The 24,206-nt window shown below is 35.0% G+C and overlaps 1 protein-coding gene across 1 annotated transcript; it reads right to left on the bottom strand.

Moving 5' to 3' along the window:
- Nucleotides 1–7,956: 7,956 nt before the first annotated feature.
- Nucleotides 7,957–24,206, bottom strand: LOC120625181 (protein prune homolog 2). Its single transcript, XM_039892164.1, has 10 exons — nucleotides 24,019–24,206; nucleotides 22,781–23,570; nucleotides 20,733–20,825; nucleotides 19,706–19,849; nucleotides 17,563–17,690; nucleotides 16,103–16,241; nucleotides 15,295–15,431; nucleotides 14,566–14,697; nucleotides 12,496–12,582; nucleotides 7,957–11,580 (listed from the first exon to the last, which is right to left on the bottom strand). Exons 1-10 carry the CDS (start codon nucleotides 24,021–24,023, stop codon nucleotides 11,460–11,462), a joined length of 1,776 nt encoding a protein of 591 aa, XP_039748098.1. The 5' UTR covers nucleotides 24,024–24,206; the 3' UTR covers nucleotides 7,957–11,459.

Here is a 24,206-nt window from a genome sequence, read left to right as displayed (position 1 = left end):
ACCTGTTGTTAAACAATACTTCATAAAAATATGAATGGACTATTAAGTAAAGGTTTAAAATAATACCATTACATCTTGAAAAATTAAAGATTCTTCTGTTTTGATGAGCTCGCGCTAGTTCTACGCTTAATTTTTCTTTAAACGCGAGTGTAAACTAAAACATCTGTCTGTTTAAAAACGCTCATATTATAATGTGCGGAATAAATTTTAATCTATTTTTTCACTACAAATATCTCTTGGTTAATTATTAGTGGAACTGATACAAAAAATCATAATTATTATTCGCTTAAAATGGCCACTTTGCATTATTAATTAACACTATTAACTATGAATTATTTAATTAATGTATTGTATATTAAAATGACGATAAGGAATATTAATATGAATTCTACTGTTACATACAAAAAATATTACAAGACTTGCATTCAATAAAGCTGATGCGTTTTTTTTTATTTTTGTTTTATTTTATTTTCCGCTTCTTTGTGCATTCATTTTTATTTTATTTATTGGTTTACTAATTCCACTGATGTTATATGTTATTTTTATATACAACGTGTGTACGAAAACCGAAGTACTGTCTCTTAGACTTATCTGTGAAACCGAAAACCTAATACTTTTGAGTAAACCACTGCCACAGTTTTTACTGAAAAAAATCAGATACAGCCCTAATATCTCATGCAAAATTAAAATCATGGGACTCCTGTGACTTTATTAGGAACTATGCGCGTGTCGGTCTTTTAGCTTCACTAGGGTTGCCATAAGTAAACACTTGGAATGTTTTGAATTCGTTTGTATGGAAAAATATATATGCTTCTTTTTTAATATTTTTACAGGATGATCCGTTATGAAGTATACTTATGCATCCTTTAACATTGTTTTGTAATTCTTTTTAAAAAAACTTGTGTATGTTTCTAGATATTTGTATTTATGTTGTAACTTGAATGTTTCTTAATTAGTAATTTTACTATATACTAATGGCGCTGTTCTTCAGATGAATCTTAAAAAACAAAATAAAGACTAAGTCTTTATTTTGTTTTCAACATAAAACGAGAACTATAATTCAATTTTTTTGATTCAATATATATTTTTTTCTATTCGTGTTTGGTGAGAACGTATGTGGGGTAGTTTCAATATATAACTAACAAGGTAAGTGTATATCTATAAATGTACTTTAAATTCATGTGATTGTAGCTTTAACTCAAGCATTTGATGTAATATGTATTAAATACACATATAAAGGGTGATTTTTTAAGATGGTCTATGGCAGCTAATTTAGGATACCCTAAAGATGTACGAGACTGACGATTCCAACGACACTGCTACATTTTTACGAAAAAAAAGCTGGACATACTGATCCATTTCAAATGATCACCCTGTATATAAAGAAAGGTATTTTTTTGGGTTGCCTTCGTCCAAATATAGACTAAGTAACCACGTTTCGTGTTCATTGTTCACTAGTTTACTCTTTTTTAACTATGCCTAGTTAATATTAACTTATATAGTTAACCTCGTAAGGCTATACGGCAGATAAGAATACAGTTGTAACCACCCCTCCTCTTCTCGTGTGTATCGGTACGAGGCGACTAAGGAAATATAACAGAACCGACGGCAGCATTCTGTGCTACTACTACCATCTACTGCGATCATTAGGGAAACCCTCCCGTTGAGAAAGGTTAAGTTGTGGACTGTTATAGAGTATTGATGACGGGCAGACTTTACAGTGTCATCAGAGGAGGCGACGAGTGGAAATCTCGAATGTCGGGTGTGAACTCTAGAAATGATGAAATCGTTTCTTGGCAAGCATAGATCCAAAGTTATCCACCCTATATATCTCTTCTCTCTATCTCTCCCTCTCTCTATATAAATATCTCCCTCTCTCTCCCTCTCCCCCCCCCTCTCTCTCTCTCTCTCTCTCTCAGTTTTCGTTTTATATCGTCGACCCTTACTATTTCGATAGAAGCACCTTTCGAATTGTCATCATTTTGATCTGCATCTGTTGATGCATTTGCATGATCTGTTACCCAGAATTATGCTATACAGAAACCGTGTACAAGACTTATATTGAAGCATCAAAAACCACGCCACTTTAGAGTTGTTTCTCGAACAGGCGGTTAGTCACTTCATACCATTCAAATTTCAATTTAAAATTTCTTTATTCATGTAGGCCTATCACAGGCACTTATGAAGCGTTCATACATATATGTTTACATAATTGTACGGGGATGGTGATAACTTCGTACGCCAACTTAAACCTAAAGCTAAGAGGGTGCAAACGCGCCCTGGTCTAAGAAGAGCCCACAACAAACTTAGTCGGTTAACATTTAACTGTTGACAGTAATTAATTTACCTCTAATGTTCTAAAGGTTTTTAACTTTTTGCATTTACCACAAAATGGGAAAAAGTTTGTGAGCTAACAACATTCTGCGGGTGTCAAGTGAGACTTACGCTGGGGGTTTCCACTGTTTTTAAATCCAATGCACTCAATAATGTCTGTATTTTCCTAATTCTGTTATCTGCTATATAATTGATTGCGACAGTATTCTCCGAGATAACTAGGGTTTGATTAAATTGGAAGAATGCTTTCTTAAGAATAGGACCAGAGGCTATAAATCAACATTAAAGGAAAGCATATAAGGTATTTGCAAGCATCGGATCTAACGATACGTTACTTTTTGCATTAATTTCCTACTTACCCCTCGAAAGCAGCAGAATCTGTAGGGTGTAATTTTTTTCTTCAATCCTTATTCTCCATACCAAACAGATCTTCGGCAATGTACCTGTGAATTGGATATAGCCTTACGAAGTTAATGTTTATTTATACTGAAACTTTTTTATCATCTTACATCGCCAACCTCCCTTAACTGAGCAAAATTCAAATGACGTTCAGTTAACTATACTAATGTTACATTAATTAAAACATAGGTGCGATATTTCTATCGTTACACAACCTTTAACAACTGATGGATGAAATCTTGACTTTCGACAATTGTATATCAGTCAAAATTACCATCTAGGTTATCTGAAGTTAGACAACTCTTGCCTAATAGCAGTTTTGAAACAGCTGATCGAATAATAATATATTTAATTTTCACTAGAGATCCCTGTTTCAGCGTCAGTGACACTTGCTATAGGGTGTTTCTGAATGCACCAAGTTTTTAATAATTCTTTTTAGTAACTTAAATAAAATGTTCCGTATTTAAATTGTTTTTTTTGAAACGCATACGTATGGAGATTTTAACGGTTGTAAGATAATAAGAAAGCGGGAAGTACTATTTATTGTATTTAACAATGTTTAACCAATCAAATTGGTACACTGTAACTATAAAATTATTATATATAACCTAATTCAGCATATACATTTTCAAAGGCACGCGAAGACCGCGCCGTAGGCAACGCATTTTATCGTATCTATTGTAAACTTACCGCGAAAAATGCGTTTCTTGCGATAAACATTATACCTGGCCTTCTATAACTAGTAAACGTTTTCTCGATAGCATGTATTAAAACAATTGTATGTTGAATATAAGATGTGATATTTGTTTTTTAATAATAATTATTGACGTACCTAGTCAAACGGCCCGACTGGAAAAAATGGAAATCCATCGCTTATTAACGCAGCAACACTTCATACAAACTGTCGCCCTGTGTCCATCAACCTAAGGCGTAGGTGTTAAATTCAAATTTAAATTCATTTATTTCAAGTAGGCCTACTTTATAAGCACTTTTGAAACGTCAAGTATGTAGCCAGTCAAGCGTCATTTGCCTGTAATTACAGCGGCACCCACGCCCTGCAGACCGGAACAAGGATTGCAACGATGCTGTTTGGCGGCAGAAATAAACATGGCGTAGTACTTCCCCTGAGAAGCTCTACTACGACTGGATATTGTACTGTATATAGGATAACGTATGTGCTAATATGCGCAAACGCGTGTCTGTATCTTTGTAACCCATTACCGGCTTAAACACTGAACCAATCGTTATAAATTTTGGGCACAGAGATTAGCTTAGATCCAATAAAAGCAGTTTTATCTAAATTGTGTAAACGAGGGTATATAATTCAAGAAACTGGGTTTTATGACCGAGAGATACACTATATTTCCAGTTACATTGAAAAAATCATAGCTAAAAGATTTCCTAAATCAAAGAAGTTACACTTCTGCGCAAGCGCCTGCGGGTAAACTTTTACCTACAGTAGATGTGGTTTTGTGTAGTATACAAACGTTGCAAATGTTACGCGTGAGGGTCATTTCAGATATTTACGTTGCGTGTGACAGAATCGATATTCACACAATTCACTTGTATATTCAGTCCAAATGGAGCCAGTAAGCCCGAGAATTTTTCAGTTCAATGTTCTGTCTGAGCGGACGCTAAATTAAATTTTAATGAACCTAAGATCAAACATCATTGGTCCTGCGTGAACTAAATTGGCCGGACTGAAAGTGGTTGTTTTCTTTGCTATAGACAATCTTGGGGTAAAGATAGCACTCCTTTTAGTTCCAATTCAAGTTAGAGATTCGTAAAATTCATAATGTGTACCACTGTCTTGCAATTATACGATACTCTAACAGTTTCTCCCAAGGCCGCTAAGGATCGCACAATCTTACTTGACCGGTCTGAAGTAGTTGTTGTCGTCCAAGACGTATTTACCTAACTCCTAAAAACAACCGAGTGTGTACTTATGTACACGCGTTAGAAGTTATACTTCTTTGGCGTAACAAGATAAAAATATTTCGCCTTATTCTACGTTTGTAGGAAAAACTACACTAACAATAGAAAAAAGGTATTTAATACATTGATAATTTTATTATAACGCATTGATAATTATATTAGTAAAATAAAGTTTATTTAAATATCACAATAAAAAAAATCCTTAAAATTAAAGAAATGGGCATAATAAACGTAATTATATTTGAAATACTAATAGACTCATTATCGGACAACCAAGTTTCACTCAACATCATAATTTGAGATTTTTGTACAACTGAATCAATGAAGTCACCAGAATGAGTCCGCAGACTTTGACAATTGAAAGTGTAAGTACACTGTCAAACCTTACAGCTAACTTCAGGGTGTCGGTTTTTTGTGACGGTGTGCGCGTGCATAATATAAATTAACTCTCAATATATTTTCACTAACGCGCCAAAAAAAGTATAACTTCAAAACTATCCTTATTTGTGCAGCACACAGGGTTTTTGTGGCTACTTCTCGACTCTAGGGACCTAAAATTAAAACCTACCTAGGGAATATAAATTGTGCATACTGTAGGTTCATTTGTTTAATTGCAGAATTACTCAAGTTAATATATAAATTGAAGGTATAGCTATTATAATCACAAAGTGTATTTAAAACAATTGAAAAAAAAATAGAGAAATTATTTTCATGTAATGTCATTATACAGCATCAAATAAACCTATTATTGTATGTGATACGTTGTTTTATTATCACCCTATTAATTGGGCTTGGGACTATTAGAGTACCTACCAACACTGGGCACATAACGCTTCTCTTAGGTATACCTACTTTTAATGTCCGCACTGTTCCAAATGAGATTTGGCGGGCATACCCGAGCACTCACCCAAGCCCTTGGGACACAACTTTTGACCCGATCTAGAATTGAACCCAAAACCTCGTGACTCGTTGGTTGAATGAATATATTTTTTTTTAAATCAATCAATGAATTTTGCCCCAAAATTTATGTACCTCTTACGTTGCTGTCCCTTTTGGAAATATCCTGTTTTGACATCCATTTTAGATGCTTCTCTTAAGGACACTATGCAAAATTTTAAATTTACATTTCGATGACCGCGCTTGGACTCAAGCCAGCCTTCCTGTTAAATACGGGGGCTTAGGCATACGCTCCATTACAAGCGTAGCACTCCCAGCATTCCTATCTTCCGCTTCTGGTTCTGCCCCACTCATCAGTCAGATCCTTAATCTATCATGTCCGTCTGATGTTCTGGTGCAGTATTGTGGATGCGAGGTCAGCATGGAGTGCTTCTTGTCCTGGTGAGAGCTTTCCTTCGGCTGTGGAATGTCAAGGCCTTTGGGATAAACCGCGTGTTATCTTAGCACACGCGGGGTCTCGTCGCACAATGCACGTCGGCATCGGAGAAGGCGCGAATTATAGCGGTATCCGAAAAAGAGTCAGGTCACTGGCTACACGCTTTGCCATCTCACAGCTTAGGGACGATACTCGACTGGACATCACTTCGTGTGGCCGTATGTTTACGCTTGGGAATTAAGGTATGCGAGCCTCATTACTGCCCTTGTGGCATTCGTGTGGATCAATTGCAAAACTGTTTTCAGCTGCTTATAGCTACGGATCTTAAGATGTATGTACTGAAGGCGTATTATGCACCAACTCTGAGTCAAGAACGTCTTTCGAGGTAAAAATTCAAACCTGGAATTCTTCGGATAGGTATTTCTCCCGACGATATACTCCAGAGATGTAAAAGACACTAATTCGGGGAAGGTCACACACAATGTTTTGAAGAAATCAAATCATTTGTGAGCAGTGTCCTGCATAATTATACCAGGCTGTCAGCATACAGGAGAAGGCTAATGTGAAAGACACCAGAGCACGCGGATAGTCGTATATTCGGTGAGTGACTGAAAAAGCGCTTAAAAGTTTTTTAACAGACTTTCTTCAAAAAGGAAATGGTCAATCATCAATGGAATTCAATTCGGTTGTTTTGTTACGCATATCGGGCGGGCATAACTCACTTGCAAAATTTTTTGATCGAAAGCAATTTATTCTAATACATGATAACATAGTGTCTATACAAATTTCATATAGATTTGATGAAGAGTTTCGAAGATCATCACGCCTGTAAACTCGAAAGGGTAACGCAGACGTATTAATTTTGTCGGGAAAAAATAAAAGTGTATGCATTATCCAATTAATTGCACTTGTCAATTGCAGCCCAGGTGACCGCAAAATGTTGCGCGGAAACATGCTTTGTGACGTCATCTTTATTACGTGGATTATTATTCTAATAAGTTGGGTCAAATAATGAAACTTTTCTATATAATAAAACTGCTTTATTTCTTTTTCATTTCAACCACTTGTTACATACATATAACTACACACATAATTACACTTTTACGCACACATCTGTTATAATTATATTCGTTTTTTTAACATAAAATACTTGTCATATATACAGGATGTTGGGAAATATCGTTAAAAAAATATGTTACATATTATTGACTTTTAATAATGACAATGAAATACGATCTTCTTGGCGTATACAACCATTGCATTGGTTATTTATACTATATGACGTCTTTACAAATTCTTCACCGATGTCTGTCACGTCAGTTTCCAAAATATGTTGATATGTAGGTATTTATAAAAAAAAATATCTCCTATCATTCTGTATATAAAAAAAACTTAAAGAAATACATATGAACTCCAAATTACCTTAATATGTATAATTTTATTTTAAAGTCTCTTAATTTGTGGAAATTATACAAAAACTGCATAAGAGCCTTCACATTGTTACGTTGACAAAGCATCTAGACTTGGTTTAGCAATAGATACAAAAAAACGTCAGGGATTTTTCAGTAAGATAACCTAAACAGGAAGATATTCAAATTGAAAATTTGTGACGTAAAAATCCAATATGTATCCAAACTTACGTCACAAATTATATTTCGTGCGTGGTCCATTGAGTTATATTAATAGAGAAGACACCAGCCATCACTACCGTGTTCCATCCAGTTGCTTGTATCTAAGGTTCATGCAGTCTCTTAAGATACCGAAAACATGTTCAAATTTATTGAATAGACCGTGGTGTGCGCTAAAAATATGTACTTACAGTACAAGAAAACCCAACACGAGCATAACATTGTGTGTCGCCTCTATATATATATATATATAGTTATATATATAACTATAACTATATATATATATATACATATATATAGTTATATATATAACTATAACTATATATATATATATATATATATGTATATGAAACTTAATGGCGCAGACAAAATGTTAATATCATATCACTAAAATCTTTTTTTTGATTATCGAAACATCTTATTGGTCCAGAAAGTTTATCATACATATGTATTTCTTAAAATCGACACAATCAAATATTAATTTGTGAGATCCTATTTATTATTGAAGGAAATAATCAAAAATAAAAGCACCAAATGTTCTTAAATTAATTATAATAATATCGGCATAGTTATGGCAAAATTAAACTTATTTCTTATTATTCCTAAGACTACTCATTCCTGGCAAAAAAAACTCTTACTAGTTGGAGGGTATAGGGGGAACAAGTCGTGTTTAAAAATAGTACTAAATAAAATAAAGATACTTTGTTTATGGCTAGTGTTTAAAGTACAAGTGTGCGATACACAAGTTATACAAGTGTGCGATATTAAAACAAGGTGACTGCCCAGAATTCAGTCAGTCGCTGACAGTGCTACGTCGTGTACACACTTGTATATCAAGCATTAAATTAAAAAAATCTGTAAAATCCCATTCCACAGTTTCAAGTTTAAATACTTAATTTAAATTAACGTTTAATATATAGATTTTTTTTCTTCAGCAATTATAATCAATTTATAATATACAAATAGTAAATAATTCTTTTAAACTTATGTTTTTCTTGTAATCTAATAATATGATATATATATGTGAATAAAAATCTGGAGATATGTTGATGCAATCAATCTCAATTAATAAGGATAAAAAGCAATCTATGTTACTCTCCGACCTGTTTTCTAATTTTACGACAGACAAACTAACAAATAAAACGTACTTTCGCATTATTAATATTAATTAAGGATTATTCAATAAAGTTTGCGGAATGCTTGGATTCAGAAGACTGCCGTTAACCATTAACTAAAAAATTATCAATTAATTAATTCTGCATTCATTTCATTCCAGCACTGGAATGGGTTTACTGAATAACTGGAATATTTCCAAAAAAACTTAAAACGATTTGCATTAAAAAAAATATATCTTAATTTTTTTCTTTAATACAACAAAATACTTTTTTCATTAAAAATTAATTATGTACTAGCGCTTTTATAGTTTCAACTACACAAATATTTTAGCCAATCAAAGCGCTCCTTATTAACGCAGGAAACATCTCTATTGGTTGTTGAGTATATGTCATATTGGTGTGAGAGATAGCAGTCTCCTTTGGTTATATTTTAAATGTAAAGGTAAACAAACATCTATATATCAATGGCCAATAAATGTTTTCAGTCGCTGTAACTCATAAAAGCTCTAATACTGTAAATAGAATTTATTTATTTTGATATGGCATCACTTGTATGAATATTAATATTCTATTATAAATTTAAAATTAACTTAATAATAAAAATAGATATTTTTCTAGCAGAGATTTAAGGTGGAAAAAAATAGAGATTCTAGGTTTTTTTTTATAATCTAAAAAAATAGTATCATATCAATTCAAATGCCCTATGGAATGTACTACTTTCTCTATATTGTTTAACTAACATTCATATAACTAATGTTACTGCAATACTTTTACACCTACCACTAAAATTAGTTTTTCGTTTTTTTTTCAAAATGTGCAAAAAACTTATAAAAGCTATTACAAAAACTCACATTATTTATTCTAATCACTCAAGCCTTATTAAATGATGTTATACTACTAATTGTATTTATAAAAAAAAAAAAAAAAACGTTTATTCTCAAAATATTAATCAACTAAAAAAAAAAAAATGTTCCTTTATGTGGACTTTATGTTTATAAAACCTTCGTGTGGACACGAAGGTTTTATATTGTTATGTTATGTCTATAACTATATGTTTAGTAAACATTTTGAACTTACTGAGTGATTTAACAAAGATATTTTAAAAATAAATTATTGAGAATTTTTTGCACTAATACAATATTTCATCAACAATTAGTAGCATATTATCATGTTAACAGTGACATTCTTACAAAATAGCTATTATTGCATTTTTTAAATTTATTTAAAAACCATTCACCAATCAATATTCTTTGAGTTTTTAAACCTTTGTATTCTTGTCATGGGTCTAAGACATTTTTGTTATTTTTAAGACATTATCTTGTTTAAACTCTGATTTATCTGATGTTCGGTTTCGGTCGCGCCGCATTACTATTAAGCGTTGTAACGTTCGGATACGATGCCGTATACTTGACTAGTTAGAAAGCGGATACTGTGTCCGTGCGATATTTCAGCATTCATTAACTTATTTATTAAATCAACATTTAAAGAAATTCTCTCTCAAAAGTTTAAACAAACAAAATACACGGTGACAACCAAGCGAAAGCGAAGCGAATATTGTGCGAATGAGATAGTAAACAACAGCCTTTTATACCGCTATTCTTTGATAGCTAATTAGAATAGGTTATACCTAATTAGAATAGAAAAGTAAAAATCCATAACTTAGGGTAAGTTATGGATTTTTACCGTCACGCCTGTTGAGTCATCTTCGAACGCCAAAGTAAAATGTACCTTATGCTATTAAAATAACAAATGGAAGATGAAAAATAATTCTTAATGTTGGAAAAGTTGGAAACTGAGTTTCTTGCCGCATCTTCTCGGTAGAATCTGCCTTCCGAACCGGTGGTAGAGTCACTACAAATAGACTGACTTGACGTTTCAAGTAGAGTAAGCAAACTAGAAATGAATTGAATATTAAAAGTAATAAACTGTGTGCGATTGTTTTTTTTGCAAATGTCCCGCCAGAGCTGCAGACGCGCTTTAAGTGAAAGATTAATAAGGTACACATTACTCTGCCTCTTTTTAAAAATACTACTAAAAACCACTACAATTGCAAAAAACGTATAACCAACCCGTTTTAGAGCAGAGGGGTGGGCGACAGCTCTAAATGCTTTCCCCTATTAGAGAAGAATCCTGTCACCGACGAGATCTATTCATATCTCAAAGAATAATTGTTGGTTAATGGTTACCTAATTATTAAAAAATAAATATATTTAATGTAAAGCTATTATGACATCGCCAGAGTACAAAAACAATTTTTCAAAAGTCATTAAAAAACCTGTGCGTGTGGTACTTTGTAGCTTATTTTTGAACTAATGCCTTCTATTTGTGAGAAATTACATTAATTTAATCTTATATATGTATATATAATAGTTATAAAATGAAGGTACGTATTGTATCGTCTACCCAGTTGAAAAAAATAGTAACTGACATTTTTTTATAAAATTCTTGCTTTCACGATTCAATAGAAAAATTATGTTGGTACACTTTTATTTATTTTACCTAGCTGTGTCCCGTGGTTTTACCCGCGTTAACAATATCATAATTTCTCAATTTGTCTGAATTAACTCTTTTAAATATGTCTTATGACTCCGATTAGTTCACATTAAGATTACTAATACCAACCAATTTTTTTTAAACTATGAAATAATGAGAATTTAGTGATAATTTTCTGTCAGTCACATCCTTTCTTCGACTAGAGCGACGTGTTTATCTTTCCTATCGCCTGTGCGCGTCGAAATTTTTCACGATATCCGGTATGGCATTTGGTTCGACCGGAACTTTCTCCAATAGCTCGTTCAGACTTTTGATGTAGGTAAGTTTTCGGAAAAATTTCGAGCTGAAAAATATTTAAGTATTTTAATAAGTTTTTCGCAAATTCGTATTATAACAATGTAAATTTTAAGTCACAAATTAAAAGTTTGTTCGTTAATGGTGCAAGCAGCGTTTTTAAAAATTTTCTTGGGAGTCAGTGTGTTTGTAATTTGACTAGGTCAATATATGGTAAGTTTAAAATTTACGTTCAATAACAAGTGCAAGATGTGCCATTAAAATTCGGAAATAAAAATTATTTACAAAAACGGACTTCCAATACCACTTCTTTTTCTGTATTTTCTGTATTGCAGTTTTATACAATCCGCTTCTCTATTCGATTGAGAGGAAACGTAACTGTGATATTTTATAAAAAACTTTTTTTTTAATCTTTACTAAGGAAACATGCTTTTTGTTTCCTTTAAATCAGGGGTTCCCAACCTTTTTAAGCCCATGGCACACTAAAAACTTTAAACATTTGTCAATGCGTCCAAGCCTTAACCTGGTTAGCTACTGGTAAGTCAGGCAGGTAGGCACAAAAATAAAACATTCACTTTTTTTCATGAAAAAAATTTATTTTAAATTTATTTATTTTTCTTTTTTGAAAAGAATGAAGGAGAATAAAACTACCTGAGCCCATCCCATCAATGTGATGGGTGAGGTTGATGATCTCCATACAAGCCAGACAAATCAAAAAATCAAGGCGTTGGAATTGAATTATTATTGTTGGTTTTTTTAGCGGCGGCACACCTCTGTACTTTTTACAGCGCACCAGGGCGCCGCGGCGCCCATGTTTGGAAGCCCTGCTTTAGGCTATTCTTTGCACAAGAGTTTAAATTTAGCAAGCAATTTCAGAGAACATGAAACGTAAAAATATATTTTTTACTATGTGACATTAGGAAGTCCGTTTTTTTGTAAAACAGCTTTTATTTGATGTTCTCACCTAACAAATGGCTTGGTGATGATGACGAATGATTTCAACCAGAAGGTGGGATGGACCAGGTACAAATGTTTCAGACTTTTTCTTAACCTGCAAATAGAATACAATATTTTGTTCAGAGTCGCAAGGACATTGACAAAAACCAACATCAACCTAGCGTCAGTACTATTAGTTGTAGTAACTCATGTTGGCTCGATGCGTCGTTGGATCACAGCTGATGTATTGGGATTTTCTATCAACAAATTCTTAGTATCAAATTCTAGAAATTTTCGGTGAATCACTCCCGTGCCTTGGAGAGCACGTGAGGCAGTCGGTCATACGCCCGATCTCTTTCCGGTCGTGTCGAATCTGCCGTCCCATCGGGCTATGAGAGTGAGGGTACACAGAGTGCTCCTGTGTTGGCGCACACCTGTGTAATATCGCTCAAGTTAATACCGTGGGCGAAATCGGTCAGAAAACTATTTTATCGTTTTATTTTAGTATGACTTTTGTTCTACGACGAAGTAAAAATATTGACAGAAACAGCAATATTGAGTTCTGTAAAGTTCTAACGGGTTTTCTAAGTGTTTGAGCAAGCCACCGACTGAAACGGGTGATGGTTAGAGCTATCAAAGATGATAAGTCAGACGTTCAACATTGAATGAGTTTCGGGCGCCCCTACAATGCCTTCTCTCTCTCACCTCGAAGCTGTTCTAGTTATATCAGAATACAAAGTGTGACATTTTCTACAGACGTTTTACTACTCGATTGCGGAAAACTACGATTTATATGGTATTTGAATAGCGCCATCTAGTGACAGTACGGTCTCCCAGTATTTTAACTAGATGGCGCTGGCATTCTGGCACGCGATGGAATAAGTAAACGTAGGCATAAAATCTCAACACTTGGCCCCATTTCAATCTTATATAGAAGATATGAAGAGATTCGGAGGAAGGCGAAAAACTCCTTAAAAAAAATAGAGCAAATGTTTACACAATTGTACAACATAACATCACGCCTGTGAACTCGAAAGGGTTAACTTTTAATCGCAGTTAAACCGACATATTCTAGCAAAGTTAATAGAACTTTTTCGCAACTGATATCTAGTTTTCAAAATTGATTATACACATTTTATTTGCGTTTTATACCAACGTATATAGTTATACAAGTCGGTTTTTTTTGTTAAAAATACAGTGTGCCTCCTGTAAGTTTTTCTACCCACGTTTATATATTTAATCGTGTGAATGTTAACTTCGATTTATATGGTATCGAAGGATCGTGTTCTATCGATAGCATATAAATAATAATAACGTTTATTTCGGATAAAATTCTTAAAAAATGTCTTATTAACTATTTTATAAATTAAAATTGGACAAACTAATCTCCTAATTAAGGTAAATACCCTTTTGAGCATTTGCTGTATGAATGTGTACTAACCCAGTGCTCCATAAAGGGATTTTCCCGTGTATTACATAATATTTTAAAAATAAATAAAATAAAACGTGTGTACATTATGTTACATTATGTACACGCGTTAGAAGTTATAACTCTTTGGATAAATACCTTTCTAAAAATTTCATCTTTCGTCTATAGAAAAAAGGTATTTAATACATTGAAAGTTTTATTATAACGCGTATATAGTTATCTCATTATCGTACCACTGAACATTCAAATTAAGATTTTGGTACAATTAAATCACCGGAATGAGCCCGCAGACTTTGACAATTGAAAGTGTACTGTACTGTCGAAGCTTTTTTTGAAAAACTAAAATTTTGACTATAGCTAAGCATGGTGTCGGTTTTTTGTGACGGCGTGCGCGCGCATCGTAACTATTTACACTCATATTGATTCCCTAACGCGCCGAAAGAAGTATAACTTTAAAAATATTTACCAAAAAAAATAGTAATGATATACTTATGTAAATTTTTTTTTAATTATAAATCGTAGGCAATATGTTGTTATCGTAGGTAGAAAGTAGTAGAAACGGTGCAATAGCACATGACTTAGAGATGCGATTTTGTAATTGCGGGAGCATACCCGACCCTGGGTATGGGTCGATGTGATGCAGTGGACGACGTCGCACTCGGCGCTCACCTGCGGTCGACCAGCTTGTAGCACTCGTGCAGCCAGGCGCACGACGGCAAGCGGCGCCGGCCCGCGCTGCCGTGCAGGTACACCAGCACGTACTCGTCCGTCACCAGCCGCTCCAGGCTCCACATCACGTAGCTGCCACAGAACCACCGCTTTCGTACCACCATGATCCGCCCTCTTCGTCCAAATACATTTGCGAGTACAACCCCTCCCACCACTTTTGATCTTTCTGCCCTTTTCCCAATGAACTATGCAACTGCCATTTTTCCCCAACGCGACTGCCACCCCTATCCTGATTTTGTATGCGACTGCCTTGATTTCCCAAATGTTCTATGCGACTGCAACCGCTATCCTGATGATGTATGCAACTGCCCCAATTTTCCCAATGGTCTATTGGTCCGCCACCCCAGTCTTAATGCTCTATGCAATCACCCCTTTCCTACAATGCGACTACCACCCCTATCCTTATGATGTATGCAACTGCCCTCATTATCCCAATAGCCTATGCGACTGTTTGTTATTTATTAGTTTCCCCTCACCTCCTGTCGTCTGTGCGACTTCGCCCCATCGCGAATGCTCTGTAACACTGCTGCCGCATGCTATCGATTGTCTTTGCAAATTCTTATCACTAATAGTCTACGTCCCAACGATCAATGCGGCTTCCCCCGTCGCGGAATAGTCTATACGACTGGAGCACTTCCTATGGACAGGATAATGCAAAAGAAGACTCACAGGAACAAGTTGTCCATGACGTATTTGTAGTCGGGGCGCGCGTTGTCCGGCAAGTGGCACGCGCTAAACACGATGAGCGCCGCGCCGTCCGCGGAGTAGCCCCCGTGGGACACCACCCGCTTGAACGGCTCGATCACCTGCAATACACAGGTATTACAGTACGGTTATAAGCAGTTCTCTATTATGTAGGAAATAATATATTTTATGTAGGAACAAGTTGATTTAATGTAGGAACCAGTGCTCTATTACACAGGTACATGAACATAAAATATAAAAACAAGTCCTCTTTCATGTGAAACAAATTCTATATTAAGAAAAAACCAAGTTCTATATTAAGAAAGAACCAAGTTATCTAGTATGTAGCAACAAGTTCTCTATTATGTAGGAACAAGTTCTCTATTATGTAGGAACAAATTCTCTATTATGTAGCGAGAAGTTCTCTATTATGTAGGAACAAGTTCTCTATTATGTAGGAACAAGTTCTCTATTATGTAGGAACAAGTTCTCTATTATGTAGGAACAAGTTCTCTATTATGTAGGAACAAGTTCTCTATTATGTAGAAACAAGTTCTCTATTATGTAGGAACAAGTTCTCTATTATGTAGGAACAAGTTCTCTATTATGTAGCAACGCGATTTCTATTACGTAGCAACACGTTCTCTATTGTGTATTAAGCATGTTACCCGTAGGAAAAACATGTAGTTCAGCAGGAATAAAATTCCAACTCAAAAAGAAACTTTTTAAGTTATAAATAAATAGTTATTTCTTAAGAGTGCTAAGAACAATGTAGTTCCAAATGGAATATCACCTTCATATCGCACGTGACCCGTCCCCCGCTATGCTGGACCGCGACAGAGAGCCACGAGCGCTCGTCTCGGAACTCGTCCGCCGCGGAATACTCAGGAATGGGGTCGCTGCATTCGCTCACAGTGTTCGTTGACTTTGATCTGTGGAAGGATCCGAGGAATCAGAGGTGAGGAGAATCACCAAAGAAGCCCTAAAGGAAACAATATTCTGGTTACGTTTTTTTTTAAATTCCCAAAATTCAAAATTAGTTGTACAACAAGTAGTAGTGCCCGCTAAGCACCTGATGTACAAGTGGCCCACCCATCCATTTACTGACTTATGTTACAGTAAATTTATAAAGTGGGTAAATAATTAAACTTTTGATACATATAAATTCAATATATCAATTAACTATTTATTAAATAGTTAATTGATAGTTTTTAAGAAACAATTAAAATTATATTAGATTAACAACCAAAGTTCATGACATTGAGTTGGGTATTTTGATATAAATACGTCTGCATTATCGATGCACCTCGAACGATGCAAAGATACCTCCCGAGGTCTTACCCACCAACAGAATGTCAAAATCGTAATCAATTTAATTGAATATCTGGTAAATATGAAATTATAGTTATCTTGAATTATAAACTTTAATTTTTTACGCAATTTATAAATTTATAACACTTGAGACAACATTGCTTGCCTAGCGCGCGTGACCAAAATTTAATGCTTCTACCATGACAATTGTAACCGTTATTCACCGAGCATGTTTGCATGCATTTATTACGTCTCAAGTGGGATTCAGTCCTGTAACTCCGACAAAATTAATGTTGTCGGAGTTACAGGACGCCTTACAAAATGTGCACAGTAATCAAACTAATAATAAAACTTTTCCAGTCAAAGACAAATTATAATAATCGGTTAAGAAAGTCAAGAGTTGTAGATTAAAATAACAAATACCTTCATCTTGTATCCCGAACGAACCCTATTGATTTTCGGGATGAAAAGTACCATAATCCGGAGTATCAGCTATAAATTTACCAAATTACATTTAAATACGTTCAGTCGTTTTTGAGCGATGCACGCAAAAACCAACAGACATACCGAAAAACGGACAAAAGTTTGCATTTTTACGTTATTTTTTTACAGAAATCACGTTTAATGTACAGACACGGCTTGTAACATTTTTATTATATTTATATCGATTATAAGTATTTTGTAGACTATTCATCGGTTATCTAGGTACCCTTAACACAAGCTACGCTCACTTTGGGGCTTAATGCCGTTATTTATTTATTTATTTATTAACGCTTCACTGCTGGGAACAGGCCTCATAAGGGAGACGGTTTTAGAGCATAGACCCACCACGCTGCTCCAATGCGGCTTGGTGGTCTTCAACGACTATTACCACAAGTGATATATAGCCAAACAAAAGTGATCGGAACACGTGCTCTGAGTTCGGCTTAGGTCTCCCATTACCGTTTAGTATTATCTTCTTCGCTGGGCGGTTCAGGCGCGGACAGCAGTGGGGGCGGCTCATCTTCAGACTCCATCGAACAGCCGCTTAAGCTCTCCAAGCTGCAGCAATCATCATCGTCTTCCGGAGGCTGGGAACAGAATCAGAACATCCGTATAAATAAATGGGTTTTTTGCAGGTACGCAATTTTGCGCGGATCAAAGTCACCGCCCACCTCTCTGCTAATACTAATATTATAAGGAGGTAAGATTTTGATTGTGTGTTTGTACCCAATAGGCCCTGAACCTTCTCGACCGAATTTAACCATATTCTTTTATTTTGGTTTTTCGTTTAAAAGGTGGAGAATACTATTAACTATCACAAAAAGCACGGTCGCTGCCCACTGCGCCAATCGGCCCTCAAAAATAAAATGAAAGGGCTTGACTAGTAAAATAATGTACACGACATTGAAATTCATGTTTTTATTTTCATTTTTTTTTTTCATTAAAATTATATTTCATAATTTTAATAAATAAATAAAAAACCCTACTGAAAAAACCTGGCTAAGTTTGTTGTGGACTCTTATTCGAGCAGGGCGCACTTGGAACCCTCCTAGCTTTAGTTTTAAGTTACGAATGCATTTATCACCATCACTAACATTAGTGTAACATGTTAAATGTATGAACGCTTCATAAGTGCCTGTGATGAGGTTTACATGAATAAAACATTTTTGAATTTGATTTTGTTTGAATTTGATCACCAACCTGGGACCTCCCACTTCTAAGACCACAACTCTTACCACAGCGCCAGGGAGGAAGACGAAACGATGCTGATTTAGACCACAGCACCTTGAAAGTCAATACTTCACCTACAAAGTGGTACATTGTGCAACTGACGAATGAAAGAATGACGTAAGGCGAGGTACTTTCAAACAATGAAGTCACACGCACTGACAAAACAATTATTGTTACACAAGGAAACGCATGGGAAAACATACTTTTATTAGAATTCCGTACCGTACCCGGTGAGAGAAGCGGTGATAATACTATGGGTAGGACTTCGACTTCACTTTTGGGGGGGCGAGTTTTAATCCTAGCACGTACCTCTAACTTTTCTAAGTTTTGTGCGTTTTAAGCAATATATTGTGTGTGTGTGTGTGAGTGTGTGTGTGTGTGTGTGTGTGTGTTTGTGCATGTTTGTATGACTTGCGCGTGTGTCTCTCTCTCTGTGTGTGTGTTGTGTGTGTGTGTGTGTGTTGTTGTGTGTGTGTGTGTGTTGTTGTGTGTGTGTGTGTGATGTGTGTGTTCCCATCAGATGTTCCGCTTTGTCCGTCAATTATTACTACAAAAAGGCATGTCTGATGAAATATAAATAAAACTCTATTCATAGTGTGACATCACTGCAGACTGCAGTCGAAATAAAACTGGTTTTTGGACGAAAATGACCTTTGAATTTGACATTATAACATTAATTACGATTATACTTGCAGACTGCTTGCGTAATCGACACTTCGCTAATGCTATTTAAACAATCGGTAATGTATACGAATAAAGTATGTCAGTCTGCGATTTAGTAGAATAATCTTATTCAATCTCTCGATAAGTGATAATGGAGTTTAAGATGGTAGCTATAACCCTAATCGGTCCACGCGGCATGGGTAGGCGAAACGCTTGGTGGCATGACTTTCTTGGTAGGGTGTTCACTAGCCATTGCCGAATCCTCCCACCAGACCAGACAAGAGAAAAGTCAGCAATTAAAAAAAAATGCCTACTAAAAATTCTTATAAAAAATCGCTCTTATTCAGCCCGTATATATGAACGATTGCAACATTACACATCTTTGAAACGACTGCACATATTTTGACGAGCAGATACACGATTTTTGGAATGTATTGACGATCATCCGATATATAAATCATCATGTAAGGAGAAAGCGTTATGCAGCCTACATGCGATATCGTTCTTTTCCGTCCGGCGTACTCAGCTTAAAGTGAGCGCCGATCGACAAAATTGTTTACATCATTTGTTAGTTAACCAATTAATTTAAATGGAATCCACGAATTCGAAAATGGTGTTTTGGTTGTCACTGCGTATTTTTTTATGAAGGAGTTTCTCTGAAAGGATTGATCACGGGAAATAAAGTATTCGAAATACAAGTAATACTCACTGGTTGCACCTTCCGTCTAGTAGTGGTTTTCCTATGCGGCGTGTGACGCAGCGCTACGGAGCCTGTATACGGATCGAGCAAAGCCTGGTAGAGCGACTTGTCTTCTTGCGTCGACGTGGATATCACATCCGGGGAGCCGAGATCCTAGAAATGACGATTATCGTTGATATTGGACTTTTTTATAGTATAAAACGCACCACGCTGCTCTAATGCGAGTCGGTAGGCTTCACTGATACACGCATTGGAAAAAAATACCCGGGACCTACGTAGGCTGCTTGACGAGGCATGGATTTGGAAGGCCAGTTACACAAATCCAGGCTGCCATATATCTTAAAAAAATTAAAGTGAAACTTTTGTTTGTGTGTGTGTGTGTGTTGCATGTCGCGTGACGGTCGACCGAGGAGGAGAGATAAAGTGACAGGCGCTCGCAGGCGAGCGGCCGAGGCCAATATACCGACGCCTATAGTTCGCATCACCTGACCGTGTAGTGTATAGACTATCATTTGTGCCAGTGCCCCATTAAATATTGGTAACATTTATAAACTGATTGAAACTCATGATGAAAATAATTGAAAACGGGACAAAATGACTCAACGATTATAAAATAATGTTTTCAGTTTTTTTAATATGTATATATCATCTAAATAATTGTCGAGTATTATGTTTGTCGTACTCTAAGATACAGAGTTCAATAAAAATGTAAGTTGGAGACCTAGTCTACTTTTATCATTTCACATTATCATTCTGATTTTACAAGTCTCTCTTAATGGAATATTATTCCGAAAATTGTTAGTTTTTACCGTGTTTTCATAAAACCACACAATCCTTTTTATGGCAACACCCGGTAAAACTATTTTAACATTTTCAATTAAGAACGAATTATAGATATTTCACATTTTCTAGTCAGCATGCAGTCTTGGTTTGTAAAAATACCTTAATACATTTAAAGGTATTTTAGGTAATTGTTTTTGTGTGTGTAATATTTATGCTGTTAGTGCTCTTAATTAATAAATAAAGGTATACTTACATTATTCATACCAATATTGCTAGACATTTCTATGGGCAGTTCGAAGTTAGGCACAGCACGTACGTGCGTTGGGGACTCGCACCACTCTATCGCCTGCACAAACGAGAATACACAACTGTTTAGTTCACAACTAGATATTACAGCAATCAATAAATTAGTAAATTATTTTTAAATTAAAATAAAAGCAACTTCAAGGAACTAAAAAGCAAAAAAAAATTGCTACTTTGGGTTACATTATTGTTGATTTTTTAATAACATCTCGACCGATTTCGCTATTATTTAATACACCTGGAAAGTATGCCCTTTAAAACAAAAAAGATTTTTTCAAAGCGGTTCAGGCATCTTCGAGTAATCGGGTAACACACAGAAAAAAAACCTTTTGAAGTCGGTTGAAAAGTGGTTGCGGAAACACAAATGCATTCTCTTTCCCCTCACTCTCATCAGGACGGCAGCACCAAGACGACACAGCTTCGACAGAACCGACTTTTTAACTAACTTGCTCTCCGAGAAAAGAGGGTGAATAAACCTATTTCTAAACTCCAGACTGGTACTAAGAATTTCTTATTCAAAAAACCCAACATTTTTAGTGTGCCCGTCCTGAGAATGAAACCCAGGACCTTGTTATCTGCAGTTGAACATGATCACCACTAGACCAACGATGCTTGTAACGTCACATAGCACTCGGAATACTGAGATCTGCCCAATAGGAGCAAGTAAAAAGTGAAATCATCATCATCATCATCAAAAACCCAATACCGGCCCACTACAGGGTATTGGTCTACTCCTACAATGAGATTGAGTTTCCTCACAATGTGTTCCATTACCATTGAATTAAGAGATACTATGTAAACTCCTTGTAACCTCCCTCGATTTAACGACGAACTCCCTAAAGCGTCGAAATAAATTTGTTTCGGTTGGTTTAGCTTGTCTTCCATACAATGATACACTCTACATAGCATTACACCCACCCTCGATAACGACAACAATTGAGTAATAAAGTACTTTTTAAGTTGCTAAAATTACTAAAAACTGCAAAGCTGTGTAAGTTTTTTTTGTCGCTTTATTATCCTTGCCCGCAAAAAACTCGATTGTCGGCAACATCCATACGAACTTTCTAAGAAATTCGTTTTTTTGTTTACCAATTGGGATTGCTTGCAAGATGCCTCAATATCGCAAGATAATGAATAAAATAAGTAAAAAAAATTCAACAAAATTACTGGTGCAGCAAAAGACGTCAGACAAAAATAACAGACTATACGCAATAGCATTCAAATAAGATTCTTTTTTATATATACATAACTACTAACACTTGTCTGAAATTTTTTTTTTCTTTTTAATTCTGATTTTTCTTCTCTCCATTTAACAACAACTCTCTATAACGCCATAAAATGCAGTCCCTTCAGTGTTGTTACATAGAGTTTACACTGTATTTTAATTACTTAAAAAAGTGGAATATCTAGACCCAAAACAAAACTTTTATCACAGACATATTTGTCTGTGATAAAAGTTTTGTACTTCTTGTTTTTTTTCAATATATTTTGTACTTCTTGTAAAATAATAATATTTATTTGCCAAATTGTGCCAACAAGTAAACATTTAGTTAAAAAGTTTATTTGTTTGCTCTGAACCTTTTCTCAAATATATTTTTTTTCTTTGCATATTTGGAATGTCATATCTGCCATTTGAATTTATTGTAAAGTTTCATAGCCACAAACACAAATTCACGTTTCTATGGGGAAATCAATGACACCCTAATTATTTGACAGCCAATTGGTGCAGTGGGCAGCAACCCTGCTTTCTGAATCCAAGGATGTGTGTTTGATTCCCACAACTGGAAAATGTTTATGGGATGAACCAGAATGTTTTTCAGTGCCTGGGTGTTTATTTTTCTTCAGTCATCTTGGTCCCATAACAAGTTACACTTACTTTGAGGCTAGATGGCAATTATATATTAATTATGAAATTTGGCCAATTAGGGACTTCACAATACTAGAACATACATATATACATATGAAGAGTTTTAAAAACTAAAACTGGAGTCTACTTACAGAATGAAATTCTTCTTGCTCGGAAACATCTAAACATAGCCTTTGACTAGGCACCCTCTTATTTTCCTCAATCTTTATGGCACTTCCACCTCTATTCATCTCAGGGGTAAGGTTCAAATTCACTTTAAGTGTTGACGTTTTAGGGGGTGTATCTAAAAGAGACAACTTGGCAACTATCTTCCTTCTAACCCTTGCGACATCCGGAGGAACATTTAAAGAGTCACTTAAAATCTGACTGTCCGCTGTTACAAAATTCTCAGTGAAATATAAGTTATTTTTTGAAGTATTTTGTTGAGGGGAATAGAATTCATACCCATTTGTTGCACCTCGCTCATCTTCTATGCTTGACAGACTTAAGTCCTTTTCTTCCTCAGTTTTAGGTATCTTTTTGGGTACAACATCTGGAAAATTACCATCCGGACTCCCTAAGCCCATTAATGGGTGGTCTGTAGTTGAAGTAAGAGTAGAACTAAGTCTAGGCGGTGAAATACCTAGGTGTTTTAGTCTGTTAGCTGGTGAATCTAGTGTTAATGTTGACATCCGTGATATCAAACTATCGCTAAGCTCTGATTGAATATTATTGTCCATTTTTTCTGGTTCTGATAGTCTTAACACATTAGGGTTTTGTAATCTCAAGACTTCAGTTTCACGATCGTCGGAATCAGAGAGTATGGAGTTTGGAGTGTTTTGTGTTGAATGTAAAGATTCGGAACCGGTATCCATCTTCTCATCTGAGGATGGGGAGCTGAGAAGGTCTTCCTCGCCGATCGGAAGTCGCGGTGTTTGGAAGCTGCAAGATAAAGATATATCTACATTTGCTAATTTAAAGAGGAAAGATTTTAGTTTTGTATGTATGTATATTTAATATTTATATTTTTTTTAACGAAAAATAATTTAATGAAAGTATAACCAATACATACAAATAAGCAATGAAAATACTTTAAAGATAAACCTTTAATTTATTCAGGCCAATTAAAACTCAACAATTATCAAAATACTAAATCTACGCAATTATTTTAGCAACAATAAAACAAGTTATTGTTTTTAAAAAGAGGGTGGGTAAAAAAATCTATAAATTTTTAGCGTCGTACTTTTGAACCCAGTTTAAGACTTTTTATTTGCATGTATGACAAAATATTAATATAAACCTCTACAAGAGCACTTTAAGACAATATTGCTGACAAATCACAATATAATATAAGCAATAATATGTAAACAAATTTAGGAAGTAAACTTACTTCATTTGTATTCGTTTTAAAATCTAGAACCATACACTTATTTAAATAACACACCTATATAAAACACAAAATTATAATAGGCACTAAAGATATATATTTTAGTATTTAATTCGAGCAGTTTCGTATTTTTTAGCACAAGACTGTACATTACACTTAGATTTTCAATCTCCTTTGATTATATTCGACTG

This window comes from Pararge aegeria, chromosome 7 (assembly GCF_905163445.1).
Source record: "Pararge aegeria chromosome 7, ilParAegt1.1, whole genome shotgun sequence".
Lineage (NCBI taxonomy): Eukaryota > Metazoa > Arthropoda > Insecta > Lepidoptera > Nymphalidae > Pararge > Pararge aegeria.
This window is presented reverse-complemented; position numbering and strand designations above follow the sequence as displayed.

Excerpts from the sequence above, each read along its gene's own strand:
- LOC120625181 (XM_039892164.1), bottom strand. Across the intron at positions 20,826-22,780 it reads AGCAAGAAGAATTTCATTCT|GCGATAGAGTGGTGCGAGTC; the intron begins GTAAGTAGACTC and ends TCGTTTGTGCAG. Across the intron at positions 17,691-19,705 it reads CTAGACGGAAGGTGCAACCA|CCTCCGGAAGACGATGATGA; the intron begins GTGAGTATTACT and ends TTCTGTTCCCAG.